We start from the raw sequence: 25,943 nt of genomic DNA on the forward strand, positions 1-25,943 counted from the left end.
AAGTTGACTGGACAATCTGTCATGATGATGAAGGGCTGTCAATGGCTGGATTTCGAAGCTTGGTGGAGTGATTCTCAATTATAAATACACAAAGGAGACAAATTCTTGGAGTTGCCACAACAAAATGGCAGATGCTGGAAATTGAAACTGAAAACATGAAATGCTGGAGATATTTAGAGGTCAACATCATTGTTTCCTGACCAGATGAGTATCTCCAACCTTTTATGCTTTTATTTGAAACAAATAGCAAACCATCAGATTTAACACATTTGGAAAACAAAACAAAAGCTTGTCTTTATTGCTAAATTTAACATTTAGGTTTCACATTACAATCTTGAATTTCTTCAGGATATCAATGGTTAGAAGAGTTGAAAAAGAGAGGGAGAGAGAAGTAAGGAGGTGGGAGAAAGAGAGAAGAGAAGTAATCTTATCATTTATTCGGAGAGGGATTTGTATTATAATATTGCTTTACATTGCCATTAAACCCATGATTAATGTGCATTTATTTTTTTCTTCATTAGTTTTTTAACAAAACTGATAACGCACCAGGGTCCCGAAGAAATTAGATGATTGATCACGGAAGTGAAAAAGAATTGAGGGGAGTCAGTATTGTGATTGGGTTAGAACCAAAAAATAGGAGCAATGACTTTGACTAGTTCTGGAACTTTTGCTTGGCTGTTTCTGATATGTTCTGGCAAAACTGCTTTATCCTAATTTTATGCTCTGGATTGTAAATTACCTTACTGCCTGCCAATAAAAAAAAGACGAAATAGGATATGTAGTTTAATTTAAAATAAGATGATGTGCAATTTTACTCTTCCTTTTAGACAGGGGAGTCCTACAGGAATGTAAGTCTGGACTGCATAGATGAACAGCTTATACAAGCCAAGAACGAACTTGTGAAAATAACAGAATCTCTTATGGAAGCTTTGAAGGAGCTTACTCAAAGGCAACAATTTGTGCAATGGATCAAAGAGGCTATGAAAAGTAAATACGCAAAAGATTTTGCAAACTATGCTGAAGGAATTGTTTAATTATTTTTTCATTATTGAAAATTGGTTTTGGAAGCTAGTTTTCAATTTTAAGTTTTGTTGCCAGTTGATTTTTAAAGTAAACTGGCTGTTATTTATTTTAATGGAGCCATTATACCTGCACTTCTGGTTTTGAATTTTCACTGTATTCATCCCCTGAGAAGAGCTGTATATAATGCATTATGCTGTGACAGCATCTCAAATGTGTGTAACTAGTCAAACAAGCTACCTGGGATCATCCATCCTAACATTCCTCATCTCGCGTTTCTTTGGGGTTCACCACCAGTATTCCCTGTACTTCACAGATGAAGCAATGTCAGTGGAAAGAAAACAGATGTAATGATTTATTTCAAACTTGCAAGGATGGATAAGATAAAGTGAATATCTTTTAAAGAGAATGCCAGGGATGTCCTAAGGATATGCTGTAAACAATTCAGTCTGTCTATGACTTATTGGGGGGGGGTGGGGGGGGAGAGAGATAGAGAGAGGGAGAGGGAGAGGGAGACCTTTGCTCATGTGGTCTGCTCCTATACCTTAACTGATTTAAAGAGCTCTTTGCACTTTGCATTTGGTTACTCTGCTGCTTCCAGAGAAGTAAATGTACTGGAGCCCATTCAGTTGAATGCATTCACTGACATTCACTACGAAGTCAGTCACTTGATATTTTAAAATTTATTTCAATAATGTTTTCAGTTGCCATGTCAATTTTATTTTTGAATTTCATTATTGGGTGATAATTTACTTAGATTATATCTCAAAATTGTTTAGATAGTTTTCAGTTATTTCCAAAGTGTATCAGATCAAATATCATTTAGTAACAATGGAAAGGCTATCTGACACCATAAGCTGTCAAAATGTCAATAGGGCAGTTGCTTGATTACCAGTATCTGCAGCCCAATTGCCACTGGCTCCCCAATCCCTCTCAGTGAACAGCAGCAGCACTAATAACTGAATGTTTAGTGCATCTTGACGGAGGCAATGGTGAGGTGTTTTTGGCTTCAGGCACAATCTTGGAGGTTGGGAGCCATGTGAAGGATGTTTCAAATCCTACTTTTTCTCTTTGGAGGAATAAAGGAATTTTTTCCTTTATGGACTTGTTTCAAGAAGGTCGATTGATGTCCTTTGAGAAATTAGTAACTAAATACTCTCTCATATTCACATTTTTTGCAATATCTTCAGGTCAGACATTTCTTCCAAGAATATTTAAGTAATTTTCCACATATACAAGACTCTGACCTGTCAGACATTATTTTAAAAATGAACCCTTTAGTGAAAGGTTTTATTGGGAAAATTTACTATTACAACAGGATAATTACCCTTTACTTAAGATTAAGCAAGATTGGGAAAGAGAGCTTCATATGACTTTGATAACAGAGGTTGCGAATTTTGAAGCTGGTTAACTCTTCTTCGATTTGTGCCAGACATTCTCTAATTCAATTTAAAATTGTACATCATTATTATTTGACGAAGGAGAGATTGTCTAAAATATTTCCTAATGTAAGTAGTCAGTGTGATAGATGCAAAACTGAGATAGCTACATTGACACATATGTTTTGGTCGTGTTTTGTATTGAAACAATTTTGGAAATCTGTTTTTTCTACAATCTCTAAAGCTTTAAAAATCAATTTACAACCTAGTAAATTGACAGTTTTGTTTGCTATAATTCCTCAACATATTCACGGTATTTCTACATCTGACCAATATGTAATTGCATTTGTCACATTATTGGCTAGAAGGGCTATTTTATTAAAATGGAAAAGATGCTTCTGCTCCCACTTTGATACAATGGTTCTCTTAGGTGATGTTATGTCTTAGTTTGGAAAAAATTAGTTGAATTTTTGATCCTCGATTTGACTTTGAGAAAAGGTGGGGTTCTTTTGCCCGTTATTATCATTTGACTTGAGTTAATAAAGGTGGTCCTTTTCTGATGCTTGGTTATATGGATTCGGTTGGCGGTTTGATGTCTTTTTTTTAATGGAAGCTTGTATGGCGTATAGCTCCGGGTTTGTGCTCCAAATGGGTTTTTTTTTTCCTTTTTTTTAGTTATTAGGGGTTTTCTCTATTTAGTTAGTAGGGGTTCTTTTTTTCTTCTTTCTTTCCTTTTTTCTATTAAAAAAAGCTTTAATACTTTGTTTTTTGATTATTATTGATAGACTGTTCAGCCTGGTTGGTAGTTTAACTCTTACTCTATACATGGATATGTTATCTTGATTATTTTAATGTATTTTTCTTTGTCGTTGATTTTCAATAATAATTAATAAAAAGATTTAAAAAGAAAAGAAGGATGTTTCAAGAAGAAAGAGCAGGTTTGTGCCTATGGTCCAAACCTGGCACAAAGTGATGAGTGAAATAAGTAAAATGAATAATGTAATGTGAATTGAAAGTAAATGCAATTTTTTCTTGATTTCATTAATTTTTTGTTTAAAAAAACATATATTTATGCTGTTGAACTGTGCTTAATTTTCTTTGGTGAACAGTGCAAAAGACTTCAATGCAATTTTTTTCTTTTTGTTCTTCTGTACCAGATGTAACTGAACTAAAGGTGTTCGTTGACCTGGCTTCAATCTCAGCTGGTGAAAATGATCTTGAAGTTGATCGTGTGGCTTGCTTTCATGATGCTGTATTAGGCTGCTCATCGTTACTTTTTGAACTTCAGCCAAATGCTGGATTTGTTGACTTCATGCAATCTCTGCAGAAGTTGAGGAATGCTTTAAGTAATGACCCAGATCTTACTAAGAAGCTGGTAAATCTTAAGTTTAAATTTCACTGTAATTGATAGTTGCTTATTGTACAAACGGAGAAACCTATTTAATACATTAAGCAATTTGGTTTACAAGTGACTTCTTGTTTTAGATAGAAGTGTAAACAGGGAGAGTTTTTTTTTCAAAATATAATCTCAAGCATTTTGAACACAAACACGAGGAATTCTGTAGATGCTGGAAATTCAAGCAACACACATCAAAGTTGCTGGTGAACGCAGCAGGTCAGACAGCATCTCTAGGAAGAGGTACAGTCGACGTTTCGGGCCGAGACCCTTCGTCAGGACTAACTGAAAGAAGAGCTAGTAAGAGATTTGTAAGTGGGAGGGTGAGGGGGAGATCCAAAATGATAGGAGAAGACAGGAAGGGGAGGGTTGGAGCCAAGAGCTGCACAGTTGATTGGCAAAAGGGATGTGAGAGGATCATGGGACAGGAGGCCCAGGGAGAAAGAAAAGGGGAAGGGGGGAAAATACCCAGAGGATGGGCAAGGGGTATAGTGAGAGGGACAGAGGGTGAAAAAGGAGAGAGAGAGAAAGAATGTGTGTATACGAATAAATAACGGATGGGGTATGAGGGGGAGGTGGGGCATTAGTGGAAGTTTGAGAAGTCAACTTATATCCGTTTTGCCAATCAACTGTCCAGCTCTTGGCTCCATCCCTCCCCCTCCTGTCTTCCCCTATCATTTTGGATCTCCCCCTCCCCCTCCCACTTTCAAATCTCTTACTAGCTCTTCTTTCAGTTAGTCCTGATGAAGGGTCTCGGCCCGATACGTCGACTGTACCTCTTCCTAGAAATGCTGCCTGGCCTGCTGCGTTCACCAGCAACTTTGATGTGTGTTGCTTCAAGCATTTTGAATTCTATTTAAGATAATTTCTTTTCTTTGAATTATAGGAGTGCTAAATTCCATCAGAATTTCTTTGAGTTGAGCTGGTATTTGTGTGTGGGAATATCAGTACCACCAATACTTCTGTGATGTCTTATAAACTATACCTGTGTCAAATATAAATGTGTATTGACATTCCTAGGAATAGTAGCTTGAAGTAGTATTTTGAGCTAATTCTGTAGATCAGAGTACTTTAATAACTAGACCAAGATCAGGGAAGTCGAATGCTTGATGAAGCTACCTTTCTATCTTGTCTCAATACTCATTGTAGCCACAGCTTTCACTGGTCTTTCTATTTCTCTTGCCAGTTTTTCTGAGTTCATGACTGGTACTAAAACTTCTTCAAATAATTAGCAATTTTAAAGAATAATGCAATCCTTCATCAATTTCATAATATGTCTTTAAAATGTAAAATACTTTTTGAAGTATTATCAGTGCAGTAGTGTAGTATTTAAGTAAGTCTGGCAGATGGCCAAACTTCAGTTTTTGAGTAGTTTATCACAAACATCAGCGGAAGAGGTGTAAGAGAAAACTATGGCTGATTTTCTCTTTGAAGATGGAGATTGATTTGTGTATTTTACTGACGAGTACTTAAGGACACCAATAGAAATTTGGAAGAGTACTCTAGATTGGTCGTATTTTACTACTCACGTTTTAATGTTTGCAAATAGGCTTTGAAGGTAATTGACTTTTTTTCCTCCACTTTCAGCGAGATTCAGCTCGGCATTTGGAATGGCTCAAAACTGTGAAAGAGAGCCATGGATCTGTAGAGCAGTCATCCCTTTCACTGGCTTCAGCCATGAATAGCAGTGGAATTTATAACATCAGTTCTCATGGAAAAAGCAAGGTACTGTAATATAGAAGCATTGAAGTAAAGTGTTCCCCATTTTACGATAACATGCATGTATATAAATTGTATATTCATTTCCTTTTAATGGTACAAGTTGCAATTTCTAAGATGATTCTTATGAACATAATAAATTGACAATGGTAGGGTATAAATCCCTTGTGCATATTACATCTAACTATTAAGACCATGGCTGATCCTGTGCCTCATCTACTTTCCCTGCCCAATCCCACATTCATGTTTTCCTTCAAGGGCAGATCTGTCATCTTAGAACTTAATGGCTGAGCATCCACATCATTCTACTGGAGAACTCTAAAGATTAAAAAAAGAAGTTCTGTTGCCGGCAGGGGGAAGGGGAGATTGTTGCTTGCTGCTGCTTAATGCATGGGAGGGAGGGGAGCTGGGGGGGACTTTGGCGTTCTTACGTTTAACTGTCATTCATTCTTTGGGGCACTCCTTTGTTTTCATGGATGATTACAAAGAAAAAGCATTTCAGGATGTATATTGTACATGACTCTGACATTAAATTGGACCTTTGAAAACACATAGTTGTGTTTTCAGGGTAATAACAATAAGTACTTTATTAATCCTGAATGGGAAGTTCTTTGGTTACAGCAGCAATATTTAAAAACACATTTAGCTGTGTGCAGATTTAACTAATGATAAGTACAGAATAATGATGATAATAATTACCAATGTGCAATAATGCACAATAATAATGTACAGAATAATAAAACAGAGACTATTGTACTGTGATGTGTGTTCTCCTGTCACACAGAGATAAACTGTTGTATATGCTTATTACACTTGGTAGGAAAGATTTTCTGTAATGATCCTTGTGACAACGGAGTTGAATGAGTCTGTTCAAAAAGGTGCTTCTCTGCTTATTGAGTAGGTCATGGAGAGGATGTGCCAGATTGTCCATAATGGATAACAGTTTCTTTAGTGACCTCTTCTCCACCACTAACTCAAAAGACATAGCCAAGGACGGATCCAGTCTTTTTGATGAGTTTATTTAGTCTTTTTGCATCACCGGGACCAACGCTGCTCCCTCAACATAAACCTGCAAAGAGGACTGCACTCGTGACAACAGACTGTTAAAAGATCTCCAACATCTTGCTGCACAAATTGAAGGATCTCAGCTTCCTTAGAAAACAGAGTCTGCTCATCCCCTTCTTGTACACAGCCAAGGTGTTGGTTTTCCAGTCAAGTCTGTTGTTGAGGTGAACACCAGTGTATTTGTACTCTACTCCACTACAACTCCTTCTTCCAGAATGCACACAGGGCTTGAAACACTCCTCTTCCTCCTAAAATCAATCATCATCTCCCTCACTCCTCTTCCTCCTAAAATCAATCATCATCTCCCTGGTTTAGCCACATTCAGGAGCAAGTGATTCCTCACATACCACTCGACAAACTTGTCCACCAGTCCTCTGTACTCCGACTCTTGCCCATCTCTGATACACCCAACCACTGGAGAGTCAACAGAGAACTTCTGCAAATGGCAAGACCCAGAGTTGTACTGAAAGTCTGTAGTGTACAGTGTGAACAGAAACAGAGACAGGATAGTCCCTTGAGGTGCTCCAGTGGCACTCGTCACCACCTCAGACAGAGAACTGCCCGGCTGTACAAACTGGGATCTATCTGTCAGATAGTCAGTAATCCAGGAGATAGTGGCTTTGTCTATGCCCATCCTTTTGCAGCTTCTCACTCAGAAGTGGCTGGATTGTATTGAAGGCACTAGAGAAATCAAAAAATTATTGAAAGATCAATAGGTACAGAAGCGCAAAGGTACAAACATCTTATCCACAGAGACTTTACAGACATAAGATCCTAATTTGCCTCTTTAAAGAGTTACTCTTATATTGGCTCACGTTTTCATCACTTAGATATGTGACATTCTTCAGGATTACCTGCTGTCGGAAATGCTGTTGCTGCCACAGTCAATGCCATGGTAACTGTCACCTTCATAGCCTCTGGATCATTCCAGGCAGTTGCTGCTGACATCTGTTGTTGCTTACTACAGTGTTAGAGATGTCACATTAAAACAAGTTTGATTTTTCCATTGGGTGCACATGGATTTGCTGGCATTGCTGATTCCCCATGTTTTAGACAACCTCAACTGCACATGCCATGAAGACTGTCCTCAACAGCCTCAAGTATTTCTTAACTGAAGTACACGGTAACCTTTTTCAGAACATAGAAAATCTATAACACAATACAGGCCCTTCGCTGTGCCGATCATGTACTTACTTTGGAAATTACCTAAGGTTACCCATAGCCTTCTGTTTTTCTAAGCTCCATGTACAGTACCTATCCAGGGGTCTCTTAAAGGACCCAATCGTATCCGCCACCTCCACCGTTTCCGGCAGCCCATTCCAAGCACCCACCACTCTCTGGGTAAAAAAAACTTATCCCTGACGTCTCCTCTGTATCTATTTCCAAGCCACCTTAAAACTGTGCCCTCTTGTGATAGCCAATTCAGCCCTGGGAAAAAACCTCTGACTATCCACACGATCAATGCCTCTCATCATCTTATACACCTCTATCAGGTCACCTCTCATCCTCCATCACTCCAAGGGGAAAAGTCTGAGTTCACTCAACCTATTCTCATAAGGCATCCTCCCCAATCCAGGCAACATCCTTGTAAATCTTTTCTGCACCCTTTCTATGACTTCCACATCCTCCCTGTAGTGAGGCAACCAGAACTGAGCACAGTACTCCAAGTGGGGTCTGACCAGCGTCCTACACAGCTGCAATATTATTTTTCGGCTCTTAAACTCAATCCCTTGGTTGACGAAGGCCAATGCACTGTATGCCTTCTTAACCACACAGTCAACCTGCGCAGCTGCTTTGAGTGTCCTATGGACTCGGACCCCAAGATCCCTCTGATCCTTCACACTGCCAAGAGTCTTACCATTAATACAATATTCTGCCATCATATTTGACTTACCAAAATAAACCACTTCACACTTAACTGGGTTGAACTCCATCTGCCACTTCTCAGCCCAGTTTTTCATCCTATCGATGTCCTGCTGTAACCTCTGACAGCCCTCCACACTATCCACAACACACCCAATCTTTGTGTCATCAGCAAATTTACTAACCCATCCCTCAACTTCCTTATCCAGGTCATTAATAAAAATCATGAAGAGAAGAGGTCCCAGAACAAATCCCTGAGGCACACCACTGGTCACCGGCCTCCATGCAGAATATGACCCGTCCACAACCTCTATTTGCCTTCTGTGGGCAAGCCAGTTCTGGATCCACAAAGCAATGTCCCCTTGGATCCCATGCCTCCTTACCTTCTCAATAAGCCTTGCATGGGGTACCTTATCAAATGCCTTGCTAAAATCTATATACACTACATCTACTGCTCTACCTTCATCAATGTGTTTAGTCATATCCTCAAAAAAATTCAATCAGGCTCGTAAGGCACGACCTGCCTTTGACAAAGCCATGCTGACTATTCCTAATCATATTATACCTCTCCAAATGTTCATAAATCCTGCCTCTCAGGATCTTCTCCATCAACTTACCAACCACTGAAGTAAGACTCACTGGTCTATAATTTCCTGGGCTACCTCTACACCCTTTCTTGAATAAAGGAACAACAACTGCATTCCTCTAATCCTCCTGAACCTCTCCCGTCCCCATTGATGATGCAAAGGTCATCACCAGAGGCTCAGCAAACTCCTCTCTTGCCTCCCACAGTAGCCCGGGGTACTTCTCGTCTGGTCCTGGTGACTTATCCTACTTGATGCTTTCCAAAAGCTCCAGCACATCCTCTTTCTTAATATCTATATGTTCAAGCTTTTCAGTCCACTGTAAGTCATCCCTACAATCACCAAGATCCTTTTCTGTAATGAATACTTTGTAATGATACCTCTGCTATCTCCTCTGGTTCCATACACGCTTTTCCACTGTCACACTTGATTGGTCCTATTCTCTCACGTCTTATCCTCTTGCTCTTTACATACTTGTAGAATGCCTTGGGGTTTTCCTTAATCCTGCTAGCCAAGGCCTTATCATGGCCCCTTCTGGCTCTCCTAATTTCATTCTTAAGCTCCTTCCTGCCAGCCTTATAATCTTCAAGATCTCTAACATTACCTAGTTTTTTGAACCTTTTGTAAGCTTTTCTTTTCTTCTTGACTAGATTTACAGCAGATTTTGTACACCATGGTTCCTGTCCCCTACCATCCTTTCCCTGTCTCATTGGAACATACCAATGCAGAAGTCCATGTAAATATCCCCTGAACATTTGCCACATTCTGCCCTACATTTCCCTGAGAAAATCTGTTCCCAATTTATGCTTCCAAGTTCCTGCCTGATAGCCTCATATTTCCCCTTACTGCAATTAAACACTTTCCTAACTTGTCTATTCCTATCCCTCTCCAATGCTATGGTAAAGGAGATAGAATTGTGATCACTATCTCCAAATTGCTCTCCCACTGAGAGATCTGACACCTGACCAGGTTCATTTCCCAATACCAGATCAAGTACAGCCTCTCCTCTTGTAGGGTCATCTACATATTGTATCAAGGAACCTCCCTGAACACACCTAGCAAACTCCACCCTATCTAAACCCCTTGCTGTAGGGAGATACCAATCAATATTTGGGAAATTAAAGTCTCCCACAACAACAACCCTGTTATTATTACACCTTTCCAGAATCCGTCTCCCTATCTGCTCCTCTATGGCCCTGTTACTATTGGGTGGTCTATAAAAAATACCTAGTAGAGTTTTTGACACCTTCCTGTTCCTAACTTCCACCCACAGACACTCAGTACACAATCCCTCCATGACTTCCTCCTTTTCTGCAGCTGTGACATGATCTCTGATCAGCAGTGCCACGCCCCCACCTCTTTTGCTTCCCTCCCTGTCCTTTCTGAAACATCTAAAGCCTGGGACTCTAAGTAACCATTCCTGCTCCTGAACCATCCAAGTCCCTGTAATGGCCACAACATCATAGCTCGAAGTACTGATCCATGCTCTAAGCTCATCCGCTTTGTTCATAATACTTCTTGCATTAAAATAGACACATCTCAAACCATCTGACTGAGTGCATCCCTTCTCCCTCACCTGCCTATCCTCCCTCTCGCACTGTCTGCAAGCTTTCTCTATTTGTAACTAACTTATTCCACAATGTGTGATTAATCTTTTGAATTTTGGTTGTTGGCAGTATCTAAAGAGGAAATAGATACATTTGTGAAAGATCAGGAAATTGACCTTTCATCAGTAGTTGACCACAACAATTTCTCATGGTCAGTGGGACAAATGTAGGTCCCCTACAGACAGAAACAGGTGAATTGATTATGGGGAGCAAGGACATGGCAGACCAATTGAATAATTACTTTGGTTCTGTCTTCACTAAGGAGGACATAAATAATCTTCCGGAAATAGTAGGGGACAGAGGGTCCAGTGAGATGGAGGAACTGAGGGAAATACATGTTAGTAGGGAAGTGGTGTTAGGTAAATTGAAGGAATTAAAGGCAGATAAATCCCCAGGGCCAGATGGTCTGTATCCCAGAGTGCTTAAGGAAATAGCCCCAGTGGATGCATTAGTGATAATTTTTCAAAACACTTTAGATTCTGGACTAGTTCCTGAGGATTGGAGGGTGGCTAATGTAACCCCACTTTTTAAAAAAAGGAGGGAGAGAGAAACCAGGGAATTATAGACCAGTTAGCCTAACATTGGTGGTGGGGAAACTGCTAGAGTCAGTTATCAAAGATGTGATAACAGCACATTTGGAAAGCGGTGAAATCATCGGACAAAGTCAGCATGGATTTGTGAAAGGAAAATCATGTCTGACGAATCTTATAGAATTTTTTGAGGATGTAATTAGTAGAGTGGATAGGGGAGAACCAGTGGATGTGGTATATTTGGATTTTCAAAAGGCTTTTGACAAGGTCCCACACAGGAGATTAGTGTGCAAACTTAAAGCACACGGTATTGGGGGTAAGGTATTGATGTGGATAGAGAATTGGTTGGCAGACAGGAAGCAAAGAGTGGGAATAAACGGGACCTTTTCAGAATGGCAGGCAGTGACTAGTGGGGTACCGCAAGGCTCAGTGCTGGGACCCCAGTTGTTTACAATATATATTACTGACTTGGATGAGGGAATTAAATGCAGCATCTCCAAGCTTGCAGATGACACGAAGCTGGGCGGCAGTGTTAGCTGTGAGGAGGATGCTAAGAGGATGCAGGGTGACTTGGATAGGTTAGGTGAGTGGGCAAATTCATGGCAGATGCAATTTAATGTGGATAAATGTGAAGTTATCCACTTTGGTGGCTAAAACAGGAAAACAGATTATTATCTGAATGGTGGCCGATTAGGAAAAAGGGAGGTGCAACGAGACCTGGGTGTCATTATACACCAGTCATTGAAAGTGGGCATGCAGGTACAGCAGGCGGTGAAAAACGCAAATGGTATGCTGGCATTTATAGCAAGAGGATTCGAGTACAGGAGCAGGGAGGTACTACTGCAGTTGTACAAGGCCTTGGTGAGACCACACCTGGAGTATTGTGTGCAATTTTGGTCCCCTAATCTGAGGAAAGACATCCTTGCCATAGAAGGAGTACAAAGAAAGTTCACCAGATTGATTCCTGGGATGGCAGGACTTTCATATGATGAAAGACTGGATGAATTAGGCTTATACTCGTTGGAATTTAGAAGATTGAGGGGGGATCTTATTGAAACGTATAAAATCCTAAAGGGATTGGACAAGCTAGATGCAGGAAGATTGTTCCTGATGTTGGGGAAGTCCAGAGCGAGGGGTCACAGTTTGAGGATAAAGGGGAAGCCTTTTAGGACCCAGATTAGGAAAAACTTCTTCACACAGAGAGTGGTGAATCTGTGGAATTCTCTGCCATGGGAAACAGTTGAGGCCAGTTCATTGGCTATATTTAAGAGTTAGGTATGGCCCTTGTGGCTAAAGGGATCAGGGGGTATGGAGGGAAGGCTGTTACAGGGTTCTGAGTTGGATGATCAGCCATGATCATACTGAATGGCGGTGCAGGCTCAAAGGGCTGAATGGCCTACTGCACCTATTTTCTATGTTTTCTATGTTTTCATTATTTCAGAGTTGATTTTTACCTGATTGGTTTAATGGACATGAGGTCTGAGTTTTGAAAAACAAATGCTCTCATGACATCTCGCGTTAAGCATATTTCTGCAATGGTAGAATGACCAAACAGTAGTGAAGTATTGGCCTGTCAAACTCACATTTCCACTGGGGAAGTATCATAGTACACATCAATTGATATGGTGACCTCATAGCATGCTCTATAGCATTACTTAACAGGAGGAAGCAGCAAATACCTGAGAAAAAGTCCAGATAATGTGTTTTCACATCCTGTGTCCTCAATGGCTGATAGCGTCTCTGGTTATCAAACCTTCACCTGCAGTAAATATACTCTTGGCATTTAAACTGCCAATCATTCTAATAGTCTTGTATACCATAATGGGGTTACCCTTTCTAAACTCCAATAAATATAGACCAACCTTAGTCAATTCCTCCTCAGGATATCCCGGTCATACCAAGAATCTAGTGAATCTATGCCTCACTGACTTCAAGCCAAGTATATCCACCTCTGGCTGTGAAAAATGAATTACACATGCTTCTCTGAATGATGTTTCATTAAAGCTCGGACGAGTCTCCACAAGACTTTAAAACTTCTGTTGTCCCATGTCCTGTATAAGTAAGCACATCAAGATCCCTTTGTACTCAAATCATTTGCTAATTCGAAGAAGGAAGTCTGAGAATCGGAGTGGGAGTGCGGAGGAAGCCATTTTTGAATTTTTCAGTTTTTTTTCCATCGGCGTTCAGAGAGGCAGGACTGCGCAGGCGGGGGCAGTGAAGCAGTGAAGCGCGGAAGATTTAAAAGGACAGAAATCCTGCTTCGGGTTTAATTCGAAGAAGCAAGTCTGAGAATTGGAGTGGGAGTGCAGAGGAAGCTATTTTTGAATTTTTCAGTTTTTTTTCCATCGGTGTTCAGAAGCGGGACTGCACAGGCGTGTGACATCGGGCAGTGAAGCGCGGAAGATTTAAAAGGAACAGAGCCTTATACAGCGGGCAGCGTCGTTTGCGGGCTGCGGAGTGAGCCGGGAGCAGAATGAAGGCTTAAGGGCTTCGGCTCACTGGGCTTAGGCAGAAACGGGTGAGGTGAGGAAGGTTTAGTATTCATTTTTTGTTGTTATTTGAGGAGTGGGGCAGTATGAGTGTGAGGGCAGTTTGTTCTTGGTGCCGGATGTGGGAGGTCCTGGAGTCTCCAAGCCTCCGGGACGTCCACATCTGTGCCAGGTGCGCTGAGATGCAGCTCCTAAGGGACCGCGTTACGGAACTGGAGCTGCAGCTCGATGACCTTCGTCTGGTCAGGGAGAGTGAGGAGTTGATAGAGAGGAGTTACAGGCAGGTGGTCACACTGGGGCCACGGGAGACAGACCAGTGGATCACGGTTAGGAGGGGGAAGGGGAAGAGTCAGGTAATAGAGAGTACCCCGGTGGCTGTGCCCCTTGACAATAGGTACTCCTGTTTGAGTACTACTGGGGGGGGGGCAGCTTACCTGGGGGAAGCAACAGTGGCCGTGCCTCCGGCACAGAGTCCGGCCCTGTAGCTCAGAAGGGTAGGGAAAGGAAGAGGAGGGCAGTTGTAATAGGAGACTAGATAGTAAGGGGGTCAGATAGGCGATTCTGTGTGCGCAGTCCAGAGACCCGGATGGTAGTTTGCCTCCCTGGTGCCAGGGTCCGGGATATTTCTGATCGTGTCCAAGGTATCCTGAAGTGGGAGGGTGAGGAGCGAGAGGTTGTGGTACATATAGGTACCAATTACATAGGTAGCAAAAGGGAAGAGGTCCTGAAAGGAGAATATAGGAAGGGAGTTGAGAAAAAGGGCCGCAAAGGTAGTAATCTTAGGATTACTGCCTGTGCCACATGACAGTGAGAGTGGGAATGCAATGAGGTGGAGGATATATGCGTGACTGAGGGATTGGAGCAGGGGGCAGCGATTCAAGTTTTTGGATCATTGTGACCTCTTTTCGCGCAGGCGTGACCTGTACAAAAAGGATGGGTTACACTTGAATCCTAGGGGGACCAATATCCTGGCGGGGAGATTTGCAAGGGCTACTGAGGTGACTTTAAACTAGAATGGTTGGGGGGTGGGAATCAAATTAAAGAGACTAGGAGAGAGGAGGTTAGTTCACAACAGGGGGATGGGAACCATTGCAGAGAGACAGAGGGGTGTAAAATGAGGGTAGAAGCAAAAAGTAGTAAGGTGAAAAGTAAAAGTGGCAGGCTGGCAAATCCAGGGCTAGCATCAAAAAGGGCCACTTTTCAACATAATTGTATAAGGGGTAAGAGAGTTGTAAAAGAGCGCCTGAAGGCTTTGTGTGTCAATGCAATGAGCATTCGTAACAAGGTGGAAGAATTAAAAGTGCAGATTGTTATTAATGAATATGATATAGTTGGGATCACAGAGACATGGCTCCAGGGTGACCAAGGATGGGAGCTGAACATTCAGGGATATTCAATATTCAGGAGGGATAGACATGAAAGAAAAGGAGGTGGGGTAGCATTGCTGGTTAGAGAGGAGATTAATGCAATAGAAAGGAAGGACATTAGCCGGGAGGATGTGGAATCGGTATGGGTAGAGCTGCATAACACTAAGGGGCAGAAAACGCTGGTGGGAGTCGTGTACAGGCCACCTAACAGTAGTAGTGAGGTTGGGGATGGTATTAAACAGGAAATTAGAAATGTGTGCAATAAAGGAACAGCAGTTATAATGGGTGTCTTCAATCTACATATAGATTGGGTGAACCAAATTGGTAAGGGTGCTGAGGAAGAGGATTTCTTGGAATGTATACAGGATGGTTTTTTGAACCAACTAGAGAGCAGGCCATTCTAGACTGGGTATTGAGCAATGAGGAAGGGTTAATTAGCAATCTTGTCGTGAGAGGCCCCGGGTAAGAGTGACCATAATATGGTGGAATTCTTTATTAAGATGGAGAGTGATATAGTTAATTCAGAAACAAAGGTTCTGAACTTAAAGAAGGGTAACTTTGAAGGTATGAGACGTGAATTAGCTAAGGTAGACTGGCAAATGACACTTAAAGTGTTGACGGTGGATATGCAATGGCAAGCATTTGAAGATCGCATGGATGAACTACAACAATTGTTCATCCCAGTTTCGCAAAAGAATAAATCAAGGAAGGTACCCATGGCTGACAAGGGAAATTAGGGATAGTATCAATTCCAAAGAAGAAGCATACAAATCAGCCAGAAAGAGTGGCTCACCTGAGGACTGGGAGAAATTCAGAGTTCAGCAGAGGAGGACAAAGGGCTTAATTAGGAAGGGGAAAAAAGATTGAGAGAAAACTGGCAGGGAACATAAAAACTGACTGTAAAAGCTTTTATAGATATGTGAAAAGAAAAAGATTGGTTAAGACAAATGTAGGTCCACTACAGACAAAAACAGGTGAATTGATTATGGGGAGCAAGGACATGGCAAACCAATTAAATAACTACTTTGGTTCTGTCTTCACTAAGGAGGACATAAATAATCTTCCAGAAATAGTAGGGGACAGAGGGTCCAGTGAGATGGAGGAACTGAGGGAAATACATGTTGGTAGGGAAGTGGTGTTAGGTAAATTGAAGGGATTAAAAGCAGATAAATCCCCAGGGCCAGATGGTCTGCATCCCAGAGTGCTTAAGGAAATAGCCCCAGTGGATGCATTAGTGATAATTTTTCAAAACTGTTTAGATTCTGGACTAGTTCCTGAGGATTGGAGGGTGGCTAATGTAATCTCACTTTTTAAAAAAGGAGGGAGAGAGAAACTGGGGAATTGTAGACCGGTTAGCCTAACATCGGTGGTGGGGAAACTGCTAGAGTCAGTTATCAAAGATGTGATAACAGTGCATTTGGAAAGCGGTGAAATCATCGGACAAAGTCAGCACGGATTTGTGAAAAGAAAATCATGTCTGACGAATCTCATAGAATTTTTTGAAGATGTAACTAGTAGAGCGGATAGGGGAGAACCAGTGGATGTGGTATATTTGGATTTTCAAAAGGCTTTTGACAAGGTCCCACACAGGAGATTAATGTGCAAACTTAAAGCACACAGTATTGGGGGTAAGTTATTGATGTGGATAGAGAATTGGTTAGCAGACAGGAAGCAAAGAGTGGGAATAAACGGACCCTTTTCAGAATGGCAGGCAGTGACTAGTGGGGTACCGCAAGGCTCAGTGCTGGGACCCCAGTTGTTTACAATATATATTAATGACTTGGATGAGGGAATTAAATGCAGCATCTCCAAGTTTGCAGATGACACGAAGCTGGGCAGCACTGTTAGCTGTGAGGAGGATGCTAAGAGGATGCAGGGTGACTTGGATAGGTTAGGTGAGTGGACAAATTCATGGCAGATGCAATTTAATGTGGATAAATGTGAAGTTATCCACTTTGGTGGCAAAAACAGGAAAACAGATTATTACCTGAATGGTGGCCGATTAGGAAAAGGGGAGGTGCAACGAGACTTGGGTATCATTACACACCAGTCATTGAAAGTGGGCATGCAGGTACAGCAGGCGGTGAAAAAGGCGAATGGTATGCTGGCATTTATAGCGAGAGGATTTGAGTACAGGAGCAGGGAGGTACTACTGCAGTTGTACAAGGCCTTGGTGAGACCACACCTGGAGTATTGTGTGCAATTTTGGTCCCCTAATCTGAGGAAAGACATCCTTGCCATAGAGGGAGTACAAAGAAGGTTCACCAGATTGATTCCTGGGATGGCAAGACTTTCGTATGATGAAAGACTGGATGAACTAGGCTTATACTCGTTGGAATTTAGAAGATTGAGGGGGGATCTTATTGAAACGTATAAAATCCTAAAAGGATTGGACAGGCTAGATGCAGGAAGATTGTTCCCGATGTTGGGGAAGTCCAGAACGAGGGGTCACAGTTTGAGGATAAAGGGGAAGCCTTTTAGGACCGAGATTAGGAAAAACTTCATCACACAGAGTGTGGTGAATCTGTGGAATTCTCTGCCACAGGAAACAGTTGAGGCCAGTTCATTGACTATATTTAAGAGGGAGTTAGATATGGCCCTTGTGGCTAAAGGGATCAGGGGGTATGGAGGGAAGGCTGTTACAGGGTTCTGAGTTGGATGATCAGCCATGATCATACTGAATGGCGGTGCAGGCTCAAAGGGCCGAATGGCCTACTCCTGCACCTATTTTCTATGTTTCTACACTCAGTATGTTCTTGAAAACCTCCTTGCACTTCACTTTTCCACCAAAGTTTCCGTTATCAGCCTACCTTGACTTGTTACATTTCTATATCATTAATATGAATTAAGAATAGTTGAGATATGTGGAACTATCTTTTGGCAACAACTTGGACTGCCAACTTGAAAAAGGCATATATTCCAACCACGAGGAATTCTGCAGATGCTGGAAATTCAAGCAACACACATCAAAGTTGCTGGTGAACGCAGCAGGCCAGGCAGCATCTCTAGGAAGAGATACAGTTGATGTTTCGGGCCGAGACCCTTCGTCAGGACTAATTGAAGGAAGAGCTAGTAAGAGATTTGAAAGTGGGAGGGGGAGGGGGAGATCCAAAATGATAGGAGAAGACAGGAGGGGGAGGGATGGAACCAAGAGCTGGACAGGTGATTGGCAAAGGGGATATGAGAGGATCATGGGACAGGAGGCCCAGAGAGAAAGAAAAGGGGGAGGGGGGAAAACCCAGAGGATGGGCAAGGGCATTAGTGAGAGGGACAGAGGGAGAAAAAGGAGAGAGAGAGAAAGAATGTGTGTATATAAATAAATTACGGATGGGGTACGAGGGGGAGGTGGGGCATTAGTGGAAGTTTGAGAAGTCAATATTAATGCCATCAGGTTGGAGGCTACCCAGACGGAATATAAGGTGTTGTTTCTCCAACCTGAGTGTGGCTTCATCTTTACAGTAGAGGAGGCCGTGGATAGACATATCAGAATAGGAATGGGACATGGAATTAAAATGTGTGGCCACTGGGAGATCCTGCTCTCGCTGGCGGACAGAGCGTATGTATTCAGCGAAACGACCTCCCAGTCTGCGTTGGGTCTTGCCAATATATAGAAGGCCACCTCGGGAGCACCGGACGCAGTATATCACCCCAGCCGACTCACAGGTGAAGTGACGCCTCACCTGGAAGGACTGTCTGGGGCCCTGAATGGTGGTGAGGGAGGAAGTGTAAGGGCATGTGTAGCACTTGTTCCCCTTACAAGGATAAGTGCCAGGAGGGAGATCAGTGGGGAGGGATGGGGGGACGAATGGACAAGGGAGTCACGTAGGGTGCGATCCCTGTGGAAAGCAGAGAGAGGGGGGAGGGAAAGATGTGCTTAGTGGTGGGATCCCGTTGGAGGTGGCGGAAGTTATGGAGAATAATATGTTGGACCCGGAGGATGGTAGGGTGGTAGGCTAGGACAAGGGGAACCCTATTCCTAGTGGGGTGTTGGGAGGATGGATTGAGAGCAGATGTGCATGAAATGGGGGAGATGCGTTTGAGAGCAGGGTTGTTGGTGGAGGAAGGGAAGCCCCTTTCTTTAAAAAAAGGAGGACATCTCCCTCGTCCTGGAATGAAAAGCCTCATCCTGAGAGCAGATGCGGCAGAGACAGAGGGATTGCGAGAAGGGGATGGCATTTTTGCAAGAGACAGGGTGAGAAGAGGAATAGTCCAGATAGCTGTGAGAGGTCAGTAGGCTTATAGTAGACATCAGTAGATAAGCTGTCTGCAGACATAGAGACAGAAAGATCTAGAAAGGGGAGGGAGGTGTCGGAAATGGACCAGGTAAACTTGAGGGCAGGGTGAAAGTTGGAGGCAAAGTTAATGAAGTCAACGAGCTCAGCATGCGTGCAGGAAGCAGCGCCAATGCAGTCGTTGACGTAGTGAAGGAAAAGTTGGGGACGGATACCAGAATGGGTTTGAAACATAGATTGTTCCACAAATCCAACAAAAAGGCAGGCATAGCTAGGACCCATACAGGTGCCCATAGCTACACCTTTAGCTTGGAGGAAGTGGGAGGAGCCAAAGGAGAAATTATTAATGCCCCACCTCCCCTTTGAACCCCATCTGTTATTTATTTATATACAGCTTCTTTCTCTCTCTCTCCTTTTTCTCCCTCTGTCCCTCTCACTATACCCCTTGCCCATCCTCTGGGCTCCCCCCCTTTCTTTCTCCCTAGTCCTCCTGTCCCATGATCCTCTCATATCCCTTTTGCCAATCAACTGTCCAGCCCTTGGCTCCATCCCTCCCCCTCCTGTCTTCTCCTATCATTTTGGATCTCCCCCTCCCACTTTCAAATCTCTTACTAGCTCTTCTTTCAGTTAGTCCTGACGAAGAGTCTCAGCCTGAAACGTCGACTGTACCTCTTCCTAGAGATGCTGCCTGGCCTGATATATTCCAACTCTGTTTTCTGATCTTTACTTTCTTTTTATGTGTTTCCTTATAAAATTCATCTCTTGATAAGCCACATCCATTGCTGCTTAAAAAATTCTGAATTATAAAAACAATTTCCCTTTTTAAAAATATTAACACTGTCTAATGAAGTAAAGATGGAGAGGGTACAGAAGAGGTTCACCAGGATGTTGCCTGCATTTATGGATATCAGGTCAAAACAAAGGTTGAACAAACTTGGATTGTCTACTCTGGAGTGCTGAGAACTGAAGGGTAACCTAATAGCAATATATAAAGTGATGGTAGATAAGCAGTGACTTTTTTCCCAGCGTAGAAATGTCAAATAGTAGAAGGTACAGGTTTAAGATGAGAAGAGGAAAGTTTAAAGGACATATGAGAGGCAATCTTTTTTACATAGATTGGAGGAGGTTGTATGATGTTGACAGACCCGAAACACCCGATGATTCCAGGAACATCACTGAAGATGTGTCCAGAAGCATCAATAGATGTATGTGCACAGCTTACACCCCAAGTTAATCAGTGACAACCAGGAAAGATTGGGTGACAACCACAAAAAGAGTGGTGACGACTGGAGAGTCAGTGACAGCCCGGAGAGACGGCAACCAGGACAGAACGGGCTGGCAACCCAATCTGTGTCCTCTGAGAGGAGGACCCCCACAAAAGCACAAAGAATCTAAGGAAAAGATACCCCCATGGGTGCCCGAGGTGGGGGGGGGGGGGAGGATGAGCACCCCAGTCGAATGGACACAACAACATCAGACCCAGGCAATGAACAAACGACGATGAGGAAGCAGTGTGCATGTGGCAAAGTCTGCAAGAACGATCACGGCTTGAAGATCCACCAAGCGAGGATGAAGTGTTTGGTGGGAGCAGGAGCAGCACAACGCGCAGGTGTCCAACCTGGTGAGACGAAGGAGGGGCCAGGCCCGGAGTCACCCCATAGTGCCTGGAACCTCCAAGTGTTGCAAACTAATCCCTCGAACATGAAGTCTAACAGGAGGCGGATCAAATGGCCTGCAGCTAACATGACTTCACTGTGGAAGCAATTTGATGACGATGTTAACCAAATTCTGGAGGCAACGGCGAAGGGAGGGGTTGATAGGAAGCTGCAAGCCATGACAACAATTATTGTTAGTATCACAGTGGAGGTTGGTTGTAGGGGATTCATAGCCCGTTCTTTAGTTAGAGGCTTCAGCATTTTGGGCATCGAGGGAGAGGGGAAGAGGAGAGCCATCCGCAGTACCACCGATGCAGCAGAGAGGGCCTCAAGATGGCTGTGGCTCAAAAGAGGGGAGCCATGGAGTCATAAGTAGCTAGCCATCTGGGCACAAGCTGGGGTCTGATCAGCCCCGGCTGGGTCACCTGGAGGAGGTTGTATGATGTTGAAAGACCCGAAACACCCGATGATTCCAGGAACATCACTGCAGATGTGTCCAGAAGCATCAATAGATGTACGTACACATGTAGATGCCTGGACGTGGTGAAAGTGGATATCATAGCAGTATTTAAGAGCCATGTAGATAAGCATATGAACGGATAGGGAATGAAGGGTATTAATTTAAATTGGCATTACGGTTGGCACAGACATCGTAGGTCAAAGGGACTGTCATTGTGCTGTACTGAGCTATGTTCTGTTTCAACAGCCATTTCTATCACTGGAAGTCAAAATTCAAAGTAAATTTATTGCAAATTTATGTCACCCTGAGATTAATTTTCTTGCAGGCATACTAAAGAAATCCATAATAGAATAGTAACCATAATATAATCAATGACAGACCACACTAATTTCGGCGTACAACCAGTGTGCAAAAGACAACAATTTGTGCAAATACGAAAAGAAAGGAATAATATTAATAAATAAAAGAAGAATAAGTATCGAGAACATGAGATGAAGAGTCCTTGAAAGTGATTCCATAGGTTATAGGAACATTTCAGTGCTGGGACAAGTGAAGCTGAGTGAAGTTATCCCCTTTCGTTCCAGTGGGTGAGGGGTAGTAACTGTTCCTGAACCTGGTGGTGTAAGTCCTGAGGCTCCTGTACCGTCTTCCTGATGGCAACGACAACAAGCGAGCATGTCCTGGGTGGTAGGGGGTCCCTGATGATGGATGCTGCAGTTGCCATAGAAAACTGTGTGCATCCAGACAGGATGATTTTGACGGTGCACTGAAAAAAAAGTTGGGAAAGTAAATCTTGCTTATCCGTGATAAAGGGATCAGTAGTGAGCGTTTTCAGGTTCCTGGGTGTCGGTATCTCAGAGGACCTAACCTCGCACAACATATTGATGCAACTATGAAGAAGGGAAGACAGCGGCGAGATTTCATTAGGAGTGTGAGGAGATTTGGATTGTCAACTAAAACACTCGAAAATATCTACGAATGTACCTTGGACCCCCACCACCAAGGACATGCCCTCTTCTCATTGTTACTGTCAGGAAGGAGGGAGAGTAGCCTGAATGCACACACTCAGCGATTCAGGAACAGCTTCTTCTCCTCTGCCATCCGATTTCTTAATGGACATTGAACCCTTGAGCACTACCTCACTACTTCTTTATTTCTGTTTTTACACTACTTATCTTAACTATTTAATAGACATATATATACTTACTGTCATTCACTTTTTCTCTATATTTATTTATCATGTGTTTAACTGTATTATTGCCATAAAGTTAACAGATTTCAAGTCATACACCCGTGATATTAAACCTGATTCTGATAAAGAATCTCATCATGGTGCCTAAATCCCAACATCAATGCTAAATCATTTCCCTGGATCCCGGTTCACGAAAATTCCAGGATTAAACAGCTTGTCATATGAAGAGCGTTTGATGGCTGTGGGCTTGTGTTCACTGATATTCAGAAGGATGAGGGGTGACCTCATTGAGACCTGTCGAATGGTGAAAGGGCTTGATAAAGTGGAGATGTAGAGGATGTTTCCTATGGTGAGAGTATCTAAGCCCAGAGGACACAGCCTCAGAATAGAGGGGTGTCCTTTTAGAAAGGAGATGAGGAATTTCTTTCGGCCAGAGAGTAGTGAATCTGTGGAATTCGTTGCCATGGTCTTTATGTATATTTAAGGTAGAGGTTGATAGATTCTTGATTGGTCAGGGTATGAAGGGATACAGGAGGAAGGCAGGAGATTGGGGCTGAGCGGGAAAATGGATCAGCCATGATGAAATCAGTCAATGGACCAAGTGGCCTAATATTGCTCGTACGTCTTGTGGATTGTACTTAATAATTTTCATGTTTTGCTCAGCTTTCTTTGGGGTCAGCCATCATATTAAAATTGCCAGAAAGTCATGATGACAACGAGGAGCTGCGAAGTCACACTTTCGAAGACCTGAAAGAACTGCAGAATAAACTCATGTTGATGTCGGGCAAGGGAGACCATGGCCGGGAAGAAGTGGACAGATTTGTAGAGGTAAATGGCTACTTTAAAGTATTCAGTTTATCTATTTGGGCAAGCTTGGCAGTGATATACTCATTATTCCTTGAATTCAAATGCACTTTACATGAAACATTTCTTATCCTTTCCTCTAGATTTGTTTTTAAAAAGTTGCAACAACATTTTAAATGATTACAGTCTTGAGTATAGCTTCATAACTTGAAGCACAGATTCTCCGCCACAATGTCAAACATGAAAAATGAGCATTCACTTGCATTTATGCTGAGAGACTTTGTTAATACATTAATTATATTTACCAAAATTTCTAAATTTTAAGTGAAGGAGGGGTAACATTTTTGCTTGTGTCCGTGTAATTTTACTTATCATGGCAGACCATAATCACAGCAATAGGACATGTTAAAACTGATGTAGCTATGCATTACATAGGAAAGTATGACAATACTATTGGATCTCAATTAATTTCTGTTTTGTGTACAGGTATTTTCCAATGTCCAAAGACTTGCAACATCCTTCATCAGCCTGTTTTCTGCTGGCAACATGCTATTTAGGAATTGGAAAGGAGAAGTATATTGCTCAAGGAATTGTGAGGCTTGTATGGTAATAGATTTCAATCTAAAGGAAGTGGGTGTTATTAAAGTTAGTGGAAATGTCACCGAGCAGCTTCCCATTCTCTGTAAAAAGATAGAAGACTATGTAGAAGTATGGAAGCGGTATATGGATCAGCAAAGATCTCGCTATTATTATTTAAACTTCTACACAGCTGAACAAATTGTTTACCTCGGCACCCAATTATTTGATCGTAACTGTGCCAGACTAGATGTCCTGATGATGCTGTCTTTCATTAAACCCAACTGTACTGCCGAAGACCTACAAGTAGCTCAGCAGAAACTTTTTGATGGAGATATAAGCAAAGGAACTCGGCCATTAGCCAACCTGAAGCTGAGACAAGTAGATATGCATGATGTACCCATGGAAGCAAAGATGGATTTGGTGTGGGAATGTTATATGGAAAATATGACTTATTTTCTGTCTGGCTGCATTGATGTCAGCACCCTTGGTAAACTTCTTGAAAATGTTGCTGACATGAAACAAACTGTTGCAAGAGCACTTCCACCTGGTTTTCAGGAAGGTTATCCTAACCTTGTTGTTTGTCCCCATTCTGAAGTGCTTACGTCTGCTTTGTGCGTTTACCTGCACTCCAGTAATCAGCCTTTGCCTGCTTACGATGAAGTACTTCTGTGTACAGCAGAAACTACCTATGAGCAAGTAGAACTTTTCTTGAGGCGATGCCTGACTGCTGGCAGCACCCATTCCAAGATATATTCTCTACTCTATGCTGATGAGCTCACTTATGATGTGAGTGTGAGATTTGAAGAAATGTTCAAAAGCCTGCAGTTGAAATTTCAGTCAGATTATAGACTGGTGATATTATGCAGTTGTGAGAGAGAACACTGCTATATTCCAACTGCGTTCAGTCAACACAAGCTTCATATGATTCCACAAGAACCTCCAGAGAAAATCCAGAGTTATCTTGAAAGTCATTACAAAATTTCAACTGTTTCATCAGCAGCCACTGCCTTTAAAGATGGAATGTTTGTAAGGATCATATCTTCCAAGAGAGCTGGCGTTGGTAAGTTCTAAATAAGAGAGGTATGCTTAAACATGTTGATGATTTCTTCAGTTTTCCTAGCTATAAAGCTGCAAGTATAGTCACTTTGCTGGATAGTTGTGTATCTGTAACCTGAAAGTACTAATAACTTAACCCATAAGGCCAAAGTTAAAATCTACATACTACTAAAATTCTCATGCTGTGTTTGTCTGTTTGTGACCTCCAATTAGCCCAAGCAGTGCATTACAGTGGCACTTTTTTTGACTAAGTCGACTTAAAATGCGCTAACTTACAGAATGCATGCAAAGTTCAGGGTTATATATTTGTATAAAATTGCTCACTGGTCAATCAACAGGCCCCGCTTTCCACAACCCGGGCCGATTCCACCATCCATGGAAACGCCGACACGACACCACAACACATGCACATGGCTAGCCTCAGCATTGCCTCACGATACTCACAGAGCTGATTCCACCTTCCATGGAAACGCCGAAACGACACCACAACGCATGCACACGGCTAGCCTCAGCATCGCCTCACGATACTCACAGAACTGATTCCACCTTTCATGGAAACGCCGACACGACACCATAACGCATGCACATGGCCAACCTCAACAGCGCCTCAACGAAGCTCACAGCAGCGACGCCAACCGCAGCAAAAGGGAAGGGCTATCTCGTCCATTTAGGAGAGCGCCAACCACATCATCAAGAAAAATCAGCATCCTGGAGGCTTTGGTGTTACTGCTTCATAGCTTCTATCAAGCATTAGGGTAAAAAATATGGACAGCCTAATTATGCCGTGTGGAAAGAGAAGGGGGACATTATGGTCAAGAGATGATGCCAAACGTCGTCAGGGAACGGCAAGGAGAGGAAGAGAACAACAATCGGATGAGGCCAGGGCTGCATGACTCCAGGATCAAAGGGTCAGGACAAAAAAGATGAGAGAGAAAGAGACAGAGGA

The 25,943-nt window shown here is 42.5% G+C and overlaps 1 protein-coding gene across 1 annotated transcript in view; it reads left to right on the forward strand.

The window, feature by feature from the left end:
• The window catches only part of LOC140187263 (E3 ubiquitin-protein ligase rnf213-alpha-like), a 261,376-nt gene that overhangs the window by 95,510 nt on the left and 139,923 nt on the right, over positions 1 to 25,943 (forward strand). Inside the window, exons 14-18 of the mRNA XM_072242396.1 lie at positions 828 to 987; positions 3,557 to 3,774; positions 5,383 to 5,520; positions 23,222 to 23,386; positions 23,849 to 25,001. Of these exons, the coding sequence (XP_072098497.1) occupies positions 828 to 987; positions 3,557 to 3,774; positions 5,383 to 5,520; positions 23,222 to 23,386; positions 23,849 to 25,001 (1,834 nt within the window). The remainder of the gene's footprint in view (positions 1 to 827; positions 988 to 3,556; positions 3,775 to 5,382; positions 5,521 to 23,221; positions 23,387 to 23,848; positions 25,002 to 25,943) is intronic.

Source organism: Mobula birostris, chromosome 24 (genome assembly GCF_030028105.1).
Source record: "Mobula birostris isolate sMobBir1 chromosome 24, sMobBir1.hap1, whole genome shotgun sequence".
Lineage (NCBI taxonomy): Eukaryota > Metazoa > Chordata > Chondrichthyes > Myliobatiformes > Myliobatidae > Mobula > Mobula birostris.